This window comes from Maylandia zebra, linkage group LG1, assembly GCF_041146795.1.
Source record: "Maylandia zebra isolate NMK-2024a linkage group LG1, Mzebra_GT3a, whole genome shotgun sequence".
NCBI classification, from domain to species: Eukaryota; Metazoa; Chordata; class Actinopteri; order Cichliformes; family Cichlidae; genus Maylandia; species Maylandia zebra.
Window position 1 is genome coordinate 14491443 of NC_135167.1, and position 18522 is coordinate 14509964.

The window sequence follows — 18522 nt, forward strand, 5'->3', positions numbered from 1 at the left end:
TATAAAGATATATTTTTGCCAAATAGGTTCTTTTCCATGTGCAATTACTGTGATAGGAGTGCATGTTTCCATAAATGAAGTCTGGTCGCGTGTGTTTAAAGATGCTTCTTAAAGCTTAATAAGAAGCATTAAGTCAATATTTCCCTCACTGAATCTTACTTTAGATAAAACAAGATTATAACTATATGCAGTCATGCTACAATATGAATAACCTCGTAAGTGCTTGTTTCAAGAAATCCATGTTACTTCATTCATCTTATTTATTATGTTTCTGTGTCTAGAACTCTCCTGACTTTCTGCTGTCCATGCTTATATTTGAATTAAGGACATTGGCTCTCAGTTAAGACAGGCATATGTTATTATTTATAAAATAATGTATTTAAATTGAAATGGGTCAAAATAGATTACACAGTCCTCTCTCCTCACTTTAGTAATTCTTCATTGGGCCTGAAATGGGCTGTTTGAAATGCAGATGACGTTCTGCTTATATTTTTGCTAATCCAGATGCATTTCTTTAACCCACATTAAATGAAGAGAGATGAAACATCACACAAATATGTTAGGGGAAAAAAATTAAAAAATGAATGCAGGAACAAATAGACTTGGATAATATCCAGACACATCTTAAACAGCACATTGTTGCAATAGCTGCTACTGCAACAACTAAGCAGGAAAGAGGGAAATGTTAAATGATACAAATTATTTTTCCCTAATTAATATGATTGATTGCCAGGCACTGACGTTGAGAAGGAGAGGGGGAGAAATGTGTGAAGGGAAAGTTTGCACAGACATCATTAGTTTTTCCCCATTTAAAGATTAATCAGAAGAGGCTGGGCTCTTTAATTCTGTCATTTGTATATTTAATGGGCTGCTGCAGAATCTATGGGTGTAATTAGCTAGCTGCCGCGCTCTCATTAATACGCCAGGCTCTGATTAATGCCAGCAGAGAGCTAACATGACTGGAGTTATTCAGGTTATGTTGTGTAGATGATTACACACAACCTCCACTGTTTACTGAGACAGAGAGGAGAAACAATGCACATGAAAGAATACTACCTAATAAATAAAACTACTTAAAACTGTAAATGGCTCAACATAACTAAGTGTTAATGTTTCATATTGTGGAATATAACATGAATCTTCTCGTTTGATTAGGTAACGAGAGTACAACACAGTGCACTGTTTAGAATTAATAATTCATTTTGAAATGCTCCTTTAGTTTTAATTGATTTAAGAGTCGGTTTAAAAAACCGAACTATAACTCTTATTACTTAACATCAAGTTGATTGTGTAAATGTGGCTGGTTGTATGTGCTTATAGTTCACAAAATGTTTCTTGTTTCACTCGTGAAAAAACTGCTGTGTTTTTTGATCAAAGCAGCATTTTAGTTCTCGTATTCAGCATGTTGTAGAAAACGGTGAGGGAGCCTTTTGAGAGTGTGTTTCTTCCTTCGGGCAAACTTTATGACTGGCTCTTTACCTGGTCTTAGAGAAAAACCAAGTTGTCAGTGTGTTTGCACTCATTTATGCATTGCAGAGTGGAATGAACATACTGTGTTTATGGTCCACTAGTAGGGTCCAACACCTTTCTCTGGTTTAATAAATTTGGATTTTTATGCTTCCAGTGAAAAGGAAATTTATAGTCAGAAACCCACTGAGCACACAGTGGGGAGAACCTTTCAAGTGCTGTTTTTTGCTTTGAGAAAAGACAACTAGAGAGGGGGTTCTTATCCCCCACTGCCCTCTCCGGAAAACAGTTTTGACAATAAATGCTTCATAACAAAGATCCCCTTTCTGTAGTACCTAAACTTCTAAACTTGAAATGTGTTATATAACAGGACTGGACCAAAACAATAAGTATTCACATAACGTAAAAACGTAAAAATAATTACTTTTCGGGGGAAAAAAGCACATTAGAAATATTAAGTAATTCATGTTGGAGTATATTAGTCGTCTTAACATTTCATTAACTGAAGTCGTTGCCTTAAAAATTTTGTGTATACTATTGTAAAACATAAACAGCAACAATTTTTCTGTGCATGTGTTTGACCGTGTGTGGCTTTATTATGCATTCTCTGTAAGTGCTTGCTGGGGTATTGTGTTTGTTCGATCGCACAGTGAAAGCGCTTGTGTTTATATGTGCCGCTTTGTCTATAAGTGTGTGTCTCTGTGTGTGTGTCATTGTGCTGTATGCGTAACAAAATCACCTGTCATGGTGTGTGCTCAGGTTTGTCTGTTGATGGCTCCAAAGTGGTTGTCAGTGTGAAGTAGCACAAGTCCTGTGGGGAAATCTGAAGGAAGTATTGCTGAGCATGAGCAGTGTCACAGATGCTTTACATTTGAGCATGCTTGGATAACACTTTGACTATCACAAAAATGCAGACTCACACAAAAACTGTGTACAAAATCTGTACATACCCTTAATTTTCCTTACACGTTTACTTCCATGTATGGCTTCAGGAATTTATTGACACACTATATGAATTATCAGATTTTTTTATGTAATTTATCCATCCATCCATCCATCCTCATCCGCTTTGTCCGGGGCCGGGTCGCGGGGGCAGCAGCCTAAGCAAAGAGGCCCAGACCTCCCTCTCCCCAGCCACCTCCTCCAGCTTATCCGGGGGAATACCAAGGCGTTCCCAGGCCAGCCGAGAGATATAATCTCTCCAGCGTGTCCTGGGTCTGCCCCGGGGCCTCCTCCCGGTGGGACATGCCTGGAACACCTCACCCAGGAGGCGCCCAGGGGGCATCCTTGTCAGATGCCCGAACCACCTCAGCTGGCTCCTTTCGATGTGGAGCAGCAGCTGCTCTACTCTGAGCCCCTCCCGGATGGCCGAACTTCTCACCCTATCTCTAAGGGAGAGGCCAGCCACCCTTCGGAGGAAGCTCATTTCTGCCGCTTGTATCCGCGATCTCCTTCCTTTGGTCACTACCCACAGCTCGTGGCCATAGGTGAGGGTAGGGACGTAGATCGACCGGTAAATTGAGAGCTTCGCTTTTACACTCAGCTCCCTCTTCACCACGACGGACCGGTGCAGCGTCCGCATTACTGCAGCTGCAGCCCCAATCCGTCTGTCGATCTCCGGCTCCCTTCTCCCATCACTCGCGAACAAGACCCCGAGATACTTGAACTCCTCCACTTGGGGCAGGAACTCATCCCCGACCCGGAGTGGGCACTCCACCCTTTTCCGGCTGAGAACCATGGCCTCAGATTTGGAGGTGCTGATCCTCATTCCCGCTGCTTCACACTCAGCTGCGAACCGTTCCAGTGCAAGCTGGAGGCCCTCACCCGATGAAGCCAACAGAACCACATCATCTGCAAAAATCAGAGATGAGATTCTGAGGCCACCAAAGCGAAAGCCCTCCGCCACTTGGCTGCGCCTAGAAATCCTGTCCATAAAAATTATGAACAGAACCGGAGACAAAGGGCAGCCCTGGCGGAGCCCATCACCCACCGGGAACGAGTCCGACTTATTGCCGGCAATGCGAACCAAGCTCTTGCAACGGTTGTATAGGGATCGAATGGCCCGTAGCAATGGGCCAGACACCCCATATTCCCGCAACACCTCCCACAGGACACCCCGAGGGACACGGTCGAATGCCTTCTCCAAGTCCACAAAACACATGTAGACTGGTTGGGCAAACTCCCATGCACCCTCAAGTATCCTGGAGAGGATAAAGAGCTGGTCCAGTGTTCCGCGACCAGGACGAAAACCGCATTGTTCCTCCTGTATCCGAGGTTCGACTAACGGACGAACTCTCCTTTCCAGCACCCTGGCATAGACTTTCCCAGGGAGGCTGAGGAGTGTGATCCCCCTGTAGTTGGAACACACCCTCCGGTCCCCTTTCTTAAAGATGGGGACCACCACCCCGGTCTGCCAGTCCACAGGTACTGCCCCTGATCTCCACGCAACATTGCAGAGGCATGTCAACCAGGACAGCCCTACAACGTCCAGAGCCTTCAGGAACTCAGGGCGGACCTCATCAACACCAGGGGCTCTGCCACCAAGGAGTTGTTTAACTGCCTCAGTGACCTCGCCCCCGGAAATTGGCGGGTCATTCCCCTCATCCCCAGACTCTGCTTCCTCCTCGGAAGACGTGTCAGTGGGATTAAGGAGGTCCTCGAAGTATTCCTTCCACCGCCTGACAATTTTCTCAGTCGACGTCAGCAGCGCTCCGCCAGCACTATACACAGTGCAGGTAGAGCACCACTTTCCCCTCCTGAGACGTCTGACGGTTTGCCAGAATCTCTTCGAGGCAGTCCGAAAGTCTTTTTCCATGGCCTCTCCGAACTCCTCCCACACCCGAGTTTTTGCTTCAGCCACTGCCCGAGCCGCATTCCGCTTGGCCTGTCGATACCTGTCGGCTGCCTCCGGAGTCCCACAGGCTAACCAAGCCCGATAGGACTCCTTCTTCAGCCTAGTGGCTCCCTTCACCTCTGGTGTCCACCATTTGGTTCGGGGATTACCACCACGGCAGGCACCAACCACCTTGCGGCCGCAGCTCAATGCAGCAGCTTCGGCAATGGAGACGCTGAACATGGTCCATTCGGACTCAATGTCCCCAGTCTCCCTCGGAATGCTGTTGAAGCTCTGCCGGAGGTGTGCGTTGAAGATCTCGCGGACTGGGGCCTCTGCTAGACGTTCCCAGCACACCCTCACTACGCGTTTAGGTGCACCAGGTCTGTCCAGCGTCTTCCCCCGCCACCTGATCCAACTCACCACCAGGTGGTGATCAGTTGACAGCTCAGCCCCTCTCTTTACCCGAGTGTCCAGAACATATGGTCGCAGGTCTGCTGATACGATTACAAAATCGATCATCGACCTACGGCCTAGAGCGTCCTGGTGCCACGTGCACTTATGGACACTCTTATGTTCGAACAGGGTGTTCGTTATGGTCAAACTGTGATTAGCACAGAAGTCCAATAACAGAGCACCGCTCGGGTTCAGATCAGGGAGGCCGTTCCTCCCAATCACGCCCCTCCAGGTCTCGCTGTCGTTACCCACGTGAGCATTGAAGTCTCCCAGCAGGACAACAGAGTCTCCAGGTGGAGCACCCTTTATGTAATTTAAAAAAGAAAAAATTATTTCATTTATTTCATTTAACAGCCCCTAAATCAGAAGAATTACAGTTTCGCTACACTGATATCTTTCACTCTGTAGGATTTTCTGGCATTAGATCTGTGTTTTTTAACTGTGCTTTCACCAACACATAGTATGAAAGCATGTTTGGCCCTTGAGTCTGTCTCCTCTCCATAGGACTGGTGGAGAGTGGGTGTATATATGCAATAACTATGTACTATGTAAAACACACATATTGTCTACATTTTTTTGTATATTGTCTACACTTTTGTATGCACAAAACTGCAGCATTAGAGAAGTTAAACAGGTACACAAGCAAGATGCAGGAAAAAGCATGATTGAAAAAAATGTGTGTGTGAGTGTGTGTGTGTTTTAGATGCAAGGTTAAAGAAAATACTGAGAGGGGGTAATATGTGTAGAAAAGGAGAAAGAAAAGGTAATAAAGAAGGAGAGAGGTTAAAAGCAGAAGAAGGAAAAAGGGTTTACGAGAGTAGGTTAAGGAGGGGTAATGTAATGGTCATGAATGTAAATGACACATGCCTGCTTGATGTACAAAATGCCCGTCCACTGTGAAGAAGTTTTATTAATTTTCTTTGGATACTACTACAGTCTTTACTGGGTTTATGTCTGTGTAGAGTAATTCATGATTATCATCAAATTCTTAATCAATATGTGGATGGACCTCCACACACGGCATTGCACGTTGAAGGCTGTTTATTTTCATTGTGTTCCACAATACGCTTTCTTTGGTAGAGCTTTCCAGCTGTGTCCTTCTACTCTGCACACACCGCTCTCTCGTCAGGTCCCAGTATCGTACTGAAATAGGGATTGCATGACCAGGCGATGAAGAATAGCTGTGTGGGTCACCCTCTCCTGACACCACACCCTGAACCAACTGCTACACCCCTCCCCTACAGCTGAGCCAGATACCACACCCCGCCACATACCCCCATCACCCACCTTAGGCCAGTAAGCCATCTGCACCTGGTCCATCAGGCGCTAGAAGGTGGCTGGGGCTACAAACAAGCTGAACGGAAGTGTGAGAAACTGGTAAAAACTGTATGAAATGGAGAAGGCTGTTTTTCCTTAAATACTCTAGACACTGGAATTTGCCAGTAGCCCTTGGTAAAATCCAGCGTCATGAAAAAGCAATTATTGTCTAACCAGTCCAGGCAGCTTATGAGAGATGAGATGGTCATCACAATGGAGGGAGGTGGGAATAGTGGAGTTTGGCACCTCCAGCCCCAACTCATCTCTCTCCTTTACCCTTTACCACTCACCAGAGAAGTGGTTTCAAGCTCTCTCTGTGCTTTGAGGAGGTTGAGGTGATATATTTGTGTGCCTCCTCCCCTGTTAGACCATACCACTTCATAGCCTACATCCCCCACCTGCCATGTGATCACAAAGCCTCCTTGCCATTTGCCAAGTAACTTTGAGCTAGTAGAGGGGAGTAATATAAGCACTTTGTCTCATAGTGAAAATTGTCTGACTCTAGTCTTATCCACCCGCTCCACCAGCCAGTCAGTCTGAGGGTGGTAGATGCTGGTCCAAACAGATTTAATGCCCAGTAATTCATACAGCTATTTAAGTGTGCGAGACATGAACGAAGTGCCTCTGTCAGTCAGTATCTCTTTTGGGATGCCAACTTGGGAGATGACCTGAAACAGCCAAATGAGGTCCATGCTAATGCACTCAAGGTGCAAAGGCACTTTTGGGAAGGCCAGCTGAGTGTGTTCCTCTTCTGTGTGAGCATCACGACTCACTCAATAAAGCCTATCTTTAATCAATATAAAATGTGGGTAGGCCGACGCCGTGTCAGGGTGCACCATGTGACCATCAGTTCTTATCACTTGGTCAAAGGCTGAGTGTACAGTAAGGTGCCATCACAAGGCTGCTCTAGTGAAAAATCTTCGGTGGAGTGAATCACTGAAGCCGGTGGGGCCTCATGAGGAGGCCCTGCCATCTCCTTCTCTCCAGAGTCAGAGTCACCGCTGAGTGCAGTGCAGACACTACACACCACTAAAGGTTGTGAACACATGCCCACACACTGCCCCAACAGGTTATTAAACCCCGGCCAATCTGTTCTCAAGTTGAGAGCGCCACCTGGGCTTTGCCAGACAGCAGCACCCACTCCTCCTCAGGTCAGCGGCATGCTTCTGTTGTATCCTGAAAGACATTTCCCTCTACATGGGGGAGTAGATGCGGGACAGAGGAACCAGCCCAACACATTTGTCTGGCGCTCAGACTGGTCATGTAGCTATTCCAATACTGCTGCTTGCTCCCAGTACATGGCCACCTGCTCCTATAGTTCATCTGTTTTTCAGATTCTACATGACATGATATTTTCATTTCTGATTTGAACCACTTTTGTATATTAAGTCAGATGCAGCTCACACAGTTTTCCAATGTGGCCTCAGTCCAAACAATCCAATTAGAAGGTAAATGTTTCCGACTGTCATCTGACCAAAGTGCTTTGCCACAAGTGGAGATGTGCTGGCAGATGTAGCACTTGACATTCTCAAATTTATTTCAGGAAAACTCCTCACGTTGTGATCCCAACACGCTCCAGCTCCACATCTGCATAAACCTCCATATCAACTAATGCATGAAACCCTACAGATTGACTTCAATGGCTCCTTCTATGGTTATTTCTACATAACAGCTAGTTCGGGCTACCTTTATTTTTGTTTTGTTTTTTTCTATAGTCATGTGTGGTATACTTGTGTTTTTAAGATATATAAAAACAACTCAAGTCTTTCTTTTTGCTTCTTGCAACCATCTACAGCATAACAATAGATCCAGTTACAAAAAGCAAGAAAAGACTTCAAAACTGTGTAAAAAGGTTGAGATCTGAGCTCTGATAATCTGTATTCATTTTGAGTTTTCTGTATAGTGTCTGACTTCTCTCTGTTTTAAGAGAATTCACACACTAATTATTTTGCAAACACTTGCTTCTGATGAACCCTGGACTGACTGCATTGGTCTCCTCAGATCTTCCCACATGTCTGTTCTCTACTGAGACAGACAGAGCTGAAGAAACACACATACTCACAGACACACACATAAACCTTCTTGGTTTGTGTGGTTATGTGGATCTAGTAGTGGATTAAGATCAAATCTCTGATCCATGGTAACATGACAAGGCAGCACGCTGGATGAATGTTTCGTGTGTGTGTGCACGTGTGTCTTAAAGGCTCTGCTGGCCTAAGAACCTCCAAATTTCCCACATTACTAAAATGCAAGGATTAATTCTGAATATTCCTCATCATTTGTTTTGTCAGATCCCAAATCCATTGTCATTTTAGGTGATATGATTTTTTAGGCTTCTCCAATTGAAAATAGCGTAACTGAGAATTATCTGAAAAAGGTAGAATTCAGACATTCTAGCAGTTTAGCATTTCCCTATGAGTTTTTAAGTTCTGAGCCACCAATCTTCTGACAGATTAATGCTACATGTATAACTTGAAAATGTAGGAAAGCAATAGAAACTTTTCCTAACACAATTATTGATAAAATGCTGTTTTGAAGGTGGCAACTAAACCGGCCAAAAATTTGGGGATTCAGAAAATGATCAATTTAATTTCATGTTTAATTTCTATCAAAACTTCAGTTTGTTGTGTTATCATATTTTCTCTCTTAACCCTAGTCGTTGACACTTTAAAGACTTCTCTGTTAACTACTTTATCCTACAAGGATAAAGAAAGGAAGGCTGTGGTATCATGAGATAAAAGCAAGACATTACAAGTGAAAGCTTCCAAAACTGTGGAAGCAGGTGTGTCTTCTAAGATCAATCTTCATGTTTTCCCTGAAGTATCTTAGTGGTAAGATTATCCTAGACGGCTGGCTTACACAGGAAATGAGGTCAGCTTAGAGATTTAGTGCTGTTGGGAAACAGTTATTTTGATAGAAATGTACATTTATCAGTCTTCCTCTTTCTTTTTTACTTAATGGTAAGCATTATGTGAGTACATGACGTCTCAGACTGGGGTTTAAACAATCCCTGCAGAGTCCTGTTGGTTCTTGTGACAGTGTGCGTGTATATATACAGCTGTGAAAAAGAAAGACTTCACAAGACTCTTTTGTATGTGATATGGTAAAAAGCTAAGCACGCCACCTGATTCAGTAGTTTGTAGAACCACTTTTGGCAACAAAACACTGTAAAAACAATGTAACTGTAGTCTGTATGAATTTTTGGCTCATTCTTCTTGACAGCATTATCTCAGTTCATAGAGATTTATGGGCATTCGTCTATGGACAGCATTTCAGTTGACTTAAGTTCTGGACTTTGGACTCTGCCATTGCAACATTTAGATTATTTTCTTTTCAGTGATTCTATTGTAGATTCATTAGTGTGCTTGGGATGACTTTAAAATACTTTAATATACAGTTCATGGTCAATGAGTCCTCAGTTCCGCTGGCTCCACTCCCACCGTGCTTGATATTTGGTATATGATGTGCATTATGGCCAAACATCTCACACCTGAAGCCTTTAAACCAGGAAATTGCCCAAACGTCTGCTTTTATAGAGATGACCACACTTACTGATGATCAGTTAATCAAGTGCATTTAATTAATTTAATGACCCTCTTTATCTTGATGCAAGCAGTGAGGGTTTTATATAAAATACATGCTGTAGGCAACCTGAACTTTCTGTGGTCAGCTTTAACACTGAGATAATGTGTAACTCGGAATTAAAATCCTCTTTTAGGCTGTCTCTCTCTTTTACTAAATGTCCATCTCCCCCATCTTGTTCCTTGTCTCCCTTTGTATCAGGTGTTGAGCTGAGTTTTAAGACTCGGGCCCCTGATGGCCTGCTACTCTGCAGCTTCTCTCCAGGAAATCAGGAAGAGTTTTTGGCTGTTCAGATAAAAAATGGACGGCCCTACTTTTTGTTTGACCCACAGGTAGGTAATGTGTTTCAAAAGCGTCTCTGCATAATTGAAACATTTAAATTACGCCGTACTACAACATACATTTTGTTTGCTGCTGTATTTATCTGTATTTACTGATTGTGCATTTTTGTCTAACACCTGATTTTTTTTCCCATTTAATTCTACTCCTTATACCTACTCACTTTTCTCACCTGTGTTTTTCTTTCCTTCTGTATTGCTCTCTCTCCAAGTCTCTTCCATTTTCTCTCTCACTTTCTCTCATCTAATAAATGTGATCTGTAGCCCCTCATTGGTTTCTGTCAGGGAGGCAGGGAAAGGGGAAAAACTTTGAAAGTGTGTCAACGTTTGAATTGGACTGCAATTAACTCATTCCCTGCAGTCACCACGCGCGAATACCAATTGCAAGCTAATTAAGCTTTGCACCCATGCACGCACACATACACACACTCATACACATGCACACAGCCACACAGCCTGACTTTCCTTATCCATCCATACAGACGCATGTAGAAGGGTTAAAGAGTCAACGACTTCGATGATGAAAGTGATGATGGGAGATGATTACACATACTTCCATCAGGCCACCAACTAATTACACACTCAAACAAACATGCACATACACACTTTAGTTTCTCATTAGTATCATTGTGCAATATTTTATCAAAAACTCTTCATCAAAATGTAACTATGGGTTATATCTGTCTATGCAGATGGGTGTATGTCACTGAACAGATCATTGACTATCACTGTTGATTAGTGTGTCTGTGGTTATGTTGCTAGATGTGTGATGGAGTGTATGTGTATCTTCTCCAACTGGGTTGATTCCTTTGTTTAGGCTAGTTTGGAGTAATTAACAGTAGGAGTGGAGTCATGGCTTATTAGTGTTCCCCTAGATACATATAGCTGGGCCCATTACTTCCCCCTATTAGCCTGTTGAGCTAGCCTAATGGGATTACCAATGCAGGGGGGAGGGGGTAATTTAGCATGACACAGGCAGGTGATATGCTCATAAATGCGTGCACATGTGAGCTGCCACACATGCACTTATATCGCAGCTCAAGAACATTTAAGAAAGCATTCACTCAAAATGTAAAAGAGGCAGTTTATACTTTATTGATGCAGGTGAGTAGTGGTTAATGTGTCAGCAACTAGCTATAAATGTACAAGTGCATCCATGCATGGAGCTGTGGTGTCTGTCACATAATGCCAAACATGCGGCGTTTTTCAGACTCAGACTGGTTTAAAGGCAAGAGGTGTTTCTTTGCAATGGCCATAAAAAATTATGGCAAGTTATGACTTTATTCTTTGTTGCTGATTATTATTGTTTTGTCCGATATCACTTATTTGATAGGTCTAGTCATTTTATTATCAGGGCAGGAATCCTGGCAGTTTAGTAATATTATCAACAAAAGAGGAAATGAAATAACTAAAGATTTACTGACATAATGGAGTAAAAAGTCGATCAACAGATGTTTTCAAATTTCAATTTAAGCTTGTGATTTATCCAGGTTTTTCTACACTGAAAACGGGTCTCATAAACTAAAAATCCAAACAATATTATTTTACAGCAACAAATGTCCAGGTAGCGTCTCTCAGTCTCTCAAAGTGTGCAAGTGTAGAGGCCCCACAAGTCATCTATGAGGTGCAGCACATCCAGATAAACCCTCTTTCGATCAGATGGTGACTAAAGGAAAAAGAAAAAAACTCAGAGCAACTTGTCTTCAGGTCAAACTTTATTCTCCCCACATATGCACTCCTTAGTTGTGAGCTAGTGAGACCATCAGACTTGAACTTGAGATGACAAAACTGTGTGAGGCTTTCTTTGACCATTTGTTCCATCTGTTCTTAAAAAAAAAAAGGTTAAATGCCAGTTTTAGTGTGTGAAGACTTGACTGACATGAGGACAGTAAGAAAGTTTAAACACAGATCTAAATGTCATCTGATGTAGAAGTGACAAACCACTTCATCCTTTGTCGCCTCCTCTCTGTTGAGAGATGGCCACACATGCACACACACCCCACACACATTTCCTTTTCATTCTGTCTGTCTCTTACATGTATTCAGAACACACATAAACACACCAAAACTTCATGCTCATATTGTGTTATAAGCTGCCAAGTATTTGCAGGAAAGTCACAGATGCAGCACTTTGGATAAGTGCTTTATATTATGTGTGTGTGTTGACTTCTTCTATCACATACTGTATATTAAAGAGATTGGGCATTGGGGCATCCAACAGTGGACACACACAAATCAAAGGATGACACCACCTCATCACCAGACCTTTGTTTCATCAAACTATTTGCTTTTAGCACACATATTGTCTGATCCTATAATTTTCCTCACAATATAAAATATCAGTGCTTTTCAGTAAAACCATCTTAAATCGAATGGTATTTATAAATTTATCTCAATATTACTATCCAGAAGAGTTGAGTGCCAATTGCTTCCACTACTATTTTACTATTCTTTGGGCAGGTGCTTGTTTTTTGTGTGTGTGTGTGTGTGTGTGTGTGTGTGTGTGTGTGTGTGTGTGTGTGTGTGTGTGTGTGTACGTGTGCGTTAGGAGTTTTAAAAAAATCAAGTAAATAGACTCCTCCCCCATTGTCTTGTTAAGTAGAGCTGTCTAGCAAAGTTGGTAAAGATGTCCGAGTCTGATATACTTTGGCATTCATACATTTATTGATCTCATCATTAAATCTTCATCACCACATGTGCGTCTGTGTAGATGTGTGCATCTACCCATACTTTTCTTTTACTACATTACTCTTTGGCTGCTTGCTAAAAGCTGATCACAACAATGATGTCATACTTAATAGGTAGCAAAAAGCCTTGTAACAACACTTTGATGGTTATATGTGCATGTTTGTGTCCTTTTGAAGATGATGTGTGTCTGTGTGATTGGTATCGCTGATCCTTGATTTTTAGTTAGAGTTTAAAGATTTACCTCATCCACGTGTTTTGCTATAGCTCGATCTGTGTCTTTTGAGCCAGCAATCTTAGGTTGTGTTAACTGATCTGTGATAGTTTGGAAAAAAATGTAAGTCAGTGGATATCCTCACACCATCAGTTCATTTGTGCTTGTGTCATGGGTTTCATGCGTGCTTGTGTTTATGTGTGTAGGGTTCAGCGGTGGCTGTGAGCGTACAGGGTGATGGAGGGCACCGCTACAATGATGGACAATGGCATAGTATTAGAGCAACGAGGCAAGGGGCCGTGGGAACAATCGTTGTAAACGATCAATACAGAGGTAACTCTCCTTGTATTCATACTGACCACTGTGTGCATCTGCTCCGTGTGTGGGTGTGTGTAATATGCTTATCTACATACATATATCTGGATGTGAATCTTGTGAGGCTGATGTTGATTGTCTGTGTTTTTCTATGTATATATTCTGTAAATCCCCCCACCCTGACTAGGAGATATTATCCAGGTTAATTCCACCCAGTCTGTGTATGATAACAAAAATATTACTGTATCGTATGTGACTAACCAGTTTCACAGCAATGCTCTTTGCTTGTCTGTTAAGCCACTTAGCACTGATCTATAAATATTTCAGTTATAGAAAGCACACCCAATCAAGTGATGAAATAATGTTGGGTTTACAGATGAGAGAAATTTTATTTAAAAAATTAAATCCATCTTTAGGCACTTTGTTACTAGCAGGCTGTTGCATATATGCATTCATTCACATTCATTTATTTTTGTAACAACAAAGTGATTTACGAAAAGCTATTAGCTGGAAACTTGGCGTGGTGTGCAGTGGCTTCTTAAAAATTCAGAGGAAATTGGACAAGTGGAGGACAAAAGAAGGAAAAACGATATCTATAGCAGAGGAACAGTCTCTGAAAGTCAGCAAAGACCTGAAGAATAAACATGGTTGCACCAAATATTGACTTTACTCATTAGAATTGTGCAAAATCTGTTTTTACCTTATATGCTTCCCTTATATGAGAGGTACATCTACATTTTCTTTCCATATATTTCACTGTTCCCCCTGTGCTTTTGTGTCTTAAATTATTCAATATAATAATATAATATTATGTATTCTTTTTATTCTCCACTTCCTCTCTTTTGCTTCTTATTTTCACCACCATCAGGAAGTGCAACAGCTTTAAGTGGTAGCACAATGATTGGTGAGAACATGGGAGTGTTCATTGGAGGGCTGCCAGAAAATTTCATTCTACTAAGACAGGATTCAGGTGGGTTTTCACCTACATATTAAAATCTTTCATGTGGCCACTGGATTATATGCATGTTTTCTGGCTATCTGATATATAATTTAGCGAGGTATACTGTAAGATGACTAGAGGTTTCTGGATCTGATTGAGAGTTGAGCTCATATTCATGCACAAATACTGTGTCTTCTTCCTCATGAAAATCCCTTATTTGACCTTGTGCCTCAAAATGTTGAATAGTCTTTGATTGGAAGTAACAAGTAAACATTTTTAATGTAATCTTATGACTTTTGTTTTTGCTTGTCTCACCAGGAGATGCCAGACTTGTGCGAAAGCGCTTCTCTGGTTGCCTCAGAGATGTGAGTTTTAAGATGTCTGACAGCCCCTCAGAGGAATGGCAAAGTCTTGACTGGGCAAAAGCCACAAAGAAAGTTGCAGTGTATGAAAGCTGGGAGGGATGTCCTCTTCAAACTGTGGATGGAGCCCATTTTCTGGGTCATGGTAGGACCGTAAAGTGCAAAAATAGCATACTGCTATGTTGAAAACCACATGATGTAGCAGCGTATCAGTAACAATAAGCATGAAGTGCTTGGTGCTGTGCAAATATGTGTTCAGATACAACTTTACACTCTTTTTAGTGCTCCTAATGCACTGTCAACACAACATATCTTAATAAGATGCTTGCCGCTGATGTTGGTGGTAATGAGTTTGTTTCATGTTGATAAATATGATGATAAGTTAATTGGCCTCTGTGTGAAAGATCAGGTTCATTAGTGTACATTTCCTCCATTACTGCTGTCTAAAAAGGCCAGCTCATACAGTCTTTCGTCTGTCACTTATGAATAGATGACGGGAAATTTAAATACCTTTTGCACGTTTTAAATTTGACTCGTTCTGCTGGTAAAACTGACACTTTTCTCCTCCTGGTTTCAGGTTACTTGGAATTGGACTCAGGTGTATTTACTGGAGGGCAGATCTTTGATATTTCTATGGACTTTAGGACAGACCAGCTGAATGCACTGTTGCTCTTCACATACAACACACAAACTGAAGACTTTATGCTGGTAAAAGCAGAGACGTGTTTCAAATTATCGTACTAATGCTGAAAATACTCAAATGAATCTAATGACAGACTTTAACGTTTTCTTTACTGGTTTATATTTTTTAAGGTGGAGCTGGAAGCTGGTCTCTTGTCCTTCATTCTCTCCTCTGAAGGTCATGTGATTGAACTCAGCATGTGGGTGGGGCTTAGCTACTGCGATGGAGACTGGAAACAACTGTCATTGGCAAAACGCGGCTCGCTTATCTCAGCTGCTGTCAATGACTGGGCAGAGGAAGCAAGGGGAATGGGAGGAGCAGTGACGCTGAGAGTTGATTCACCATTATATTTGGGGGGCGTGCCACCAGAGCTCATACATTCTGCTCTAGACAGGCGAAGTCACAAACATGGTGAGATAACATGCACTGAGGTAGTATTTGCATGTCGCTCATTAAAGTGGCAGATGCCAAACCAAGAAAAATGTCTCATTTAGCTACAGTCTCCTATACAGTTCCTTGAATCTCATCATCAAGCATAGTATTTACATATTTTGAGCTCATTGTTTGGCTTTCTTTTCAGTTGGACAAGTTAAAGTACATTTATTTGCAGTTATAACTTGCCTGCTCTTCTGTGTAGCAGAAGAATCACTAAATTAATTAACTTTGACGCATAGCAATCATACTATTTGCTAACATTTGACTAAAATTTAAGAGCATTGTAAATTTGGCATCAGTAAACCTGTGGCATAATTATATGAGTCGGGAAATCCCATTTGACATGTAAAAAAATGGAAAATGCAATTTCCCTGATATAATAAAGATTCCTTCTCACTTTTGCTTCTACTTTTTATACTCTCTCTCTCTGCTTTATGTTTCCTTTTCTTACGTTTCACAGGTCTAGGAGGGTGTTTAAAGGATCTTACTATAAGAAGTGGTAACAGAAACCCTCCCATCAGCCAAAGTGTTAATCTCTCTGTTGCCTCACGCCGTTCTGTCAGAGTCTACTTAGATGGTTGTCCTACCAGTGAAAGCCGGTACAACTGCAGAGGAAACGATTCAGTCCTGGTGTACAGTGGAAAAAAGACTCAAGCCACAGATTATAATCTACAGCCTTTCACTGGTAACACCGCACAGTATACATACACAGTGTCAGCATTACGTTTGTAGGTGTGCTCAATCTTCAGGGAATGCATTAAAAAATAAGAATTATGAGAGTTTTTAAGTACTAAGTTACCAGTAGATATATTGAGGTTCTATTTCATAACATATTTCATTGTTGAGTGTGTCACATTGAGAAAGCTTTGCCACAGTGTTGTTTTCATTCAAAAGTCTGTTGCTTTTTGTGTCACTGTATAGTTGCTTGATACATAAAGACCTATTTTTATGGCTTTGAGGCACAGCTTCCAGCTATACCATGTTAGCAGCTCACTCTAATTAGTAGTAATTGCTTTTACATCATCATGTTCTCTGATTAAAGCTTACACTGGGGGTATTACTGTGTTGCAACATTATATTACTGACACAGAGATGAATACAAGCTAACCATCCAAGAAGTTCAAATAGAATTTATAGCTGGAAATTACATCACATTAGCTTTAAGAACATGTTATACTTTTAGTGCACTTTTTGTCAAACACAGTTTTGACTAAAACAGTTTTGCCTTGCCTCTGTTTTTTCCTCCCCCTATCCCTAATCCCTTTTCCTGTGTATGAAAACACACATACACATATATTTTAAGAGTACTTGTACAGGTTTGTGGCCTTGGCTGCAGGAGGCTGGGCGGCCGGACCTTGGGAAAGAGGACGCAGCCGAGGCAAAGGTAAAATGTCATTGTGTATGAGATCCTTATTATCATGCTGATATGCTGGCAGATGTTAGCAACAAAATGCATCCAAACACCCAAACTCTACAAGTGCAGTTATAGAATATAACCAGAGTCCTTTAAACGTGGTATCTGCTATAGTATTTTAGTTTGTTCAATGAGTTCTGTCTTGGAATTATATTCCAAAGACAAAGTTACTTGCAAAATGTTAAAAATTTTCCCTGACAGTCTGAAACAGAAGCTTAATTTTCTAACACTGATTTTCATGTTCAGCATGGTGAGGTGTGTTACTGTATGTTCACTTTGTTGTACTTTGTTCAGTAGAGTAAGTCTTTGATCTTGAGAGATTTTGGCTGTAAAACCACTGCTATGTTGTACAGTATGTGAGTAATCCAAAGCCAGTGAGTGATATTACATGTGCCTGACGGTATGAGAGATTGATAAGGCCTCTATAAAGGGTAACAGTAAAAGGCTGTTAACCCAGAATGGCCTGTGTGGTCCCTTGTGTAATATAAAGCTCCTCGTTAGTAGTGAACAATACACTGGTAGGTCTCGGTACACCATACTATGACCAGAAAGAGGAATGGAGGATCAGGAGGGAGGAAGTGCTAAAAAACATTAAGAAATTAAGAGAGAGCTGGGGATTGAGGGCAAGGGATAAGTGGAAAAGCAGGAGAAGGGAAGAGCAAAGAGTCATAAACGAATTAAAAGAAAAGTGAGAAAATGCAAGGAGATGAAGAAATATGCACAGTGACTGGATATTAAAGGGAGAAAGAAAAGGATAAGAATGCAAGAAAATGGTAAAATTGGTGAATGAAGGTGAAAGTAGAAAAAAACATGAACTTAATAACACAAAATAACTAAAGGTTTACACAAAATAGAACATACAGCCCAAAATAAAATAAATAAATAGCCGAATATCCAGCACAGCTGGCCTCATTTTGTGATATTAAAGATACGAATGATATGTGGATACATTTTCAGATACCGAAGAATGTGTGAGCCTTATGGTGTGTAATAATGTATCTATAATTTCAGTTATTTGACTATTTTAAAAGTTTGCACGGAAGATGACTGGTGACAGAAAATGAAGGTGATTGTAATGCAGAGGATGGAAGTGGGATGGGAGTTGGGCCACCAGAGCTGCTGAGGGTATCAGAGAGAGAAATAAGGGGAGTGTTAGAGAGAAAGAGGGAGGCTGATTGCTGTGAAATATAGCCCAGAATGAATGGCTGGCTGTATTAAATCAGCGCTGAAAAAGTTACTACTCTCATAAATACTATTTATGCTAATGGCGAGGTATGATTTACTGGGCCTATTAAAACACAGAGAGATGGGGAATGCTTTTTCTTTATTCTCATGTCCGCCCATCTTGTTGTTTTGCTTTTCGTGCATATTTTTTCATGTATATTTTCCTGTTTAGATTTTATTTTGACATTTGTTTGCCCTGAACTAATTCCTGTATTTCTTTTTTTATTATTATTCTTAAGATGTATTTTGTTAAGTTTA

At 41.4% G+C, this 18522-nt stretch overlaps 1 protein-coding gene across 7 annotated transcripts in view; it reads left to right on the forward strand.

Annotated features, from left to right (window-relative positions):
• The window catches only part of ush2a (Usher syndrome 2A (autosomal recessive, mild)), a 215815-nt gene that overhangs the window by 82217 nt on the left and 115076 nt on the right, over positions 1 to 18522 (forward strand). For all 7 annotated transcript variants that reach the window (XM_076881888.1, XM_076881902.1, XM_014413372.3 and 4 more), the window contains 8 exons: positions 9857 to 9987; positions 13099 to 13225; positions 14076 to 14177; positions 14466 to 14654; positions 15087 to 15217; positions 15323 to 15602; positions 16087 to 16311; positions 16930 to 17010. In XM_076881888.1, coding sequence (XP_076738003.1) covers positions 9857 to 9987; positions 13099 to 13225; positions 14076 to 14177; positions 14466 to 14654; positions 15087 to 15217; positions 15323 to 15602; positions 16087 to 16311; positions 16930 to 17010 — 1266 coding nt within the window. The remainder of the gene's footprint in view (positions 1 to 9856; positions 9988 to 13098; positions 13226 to 14075; positions 14178 to 14465; positions 14655 to 15086; positions 15218 to 15322; positions 15603 to 16086; positions 16312 to 16929; positions 17011 to 18522) is intronic.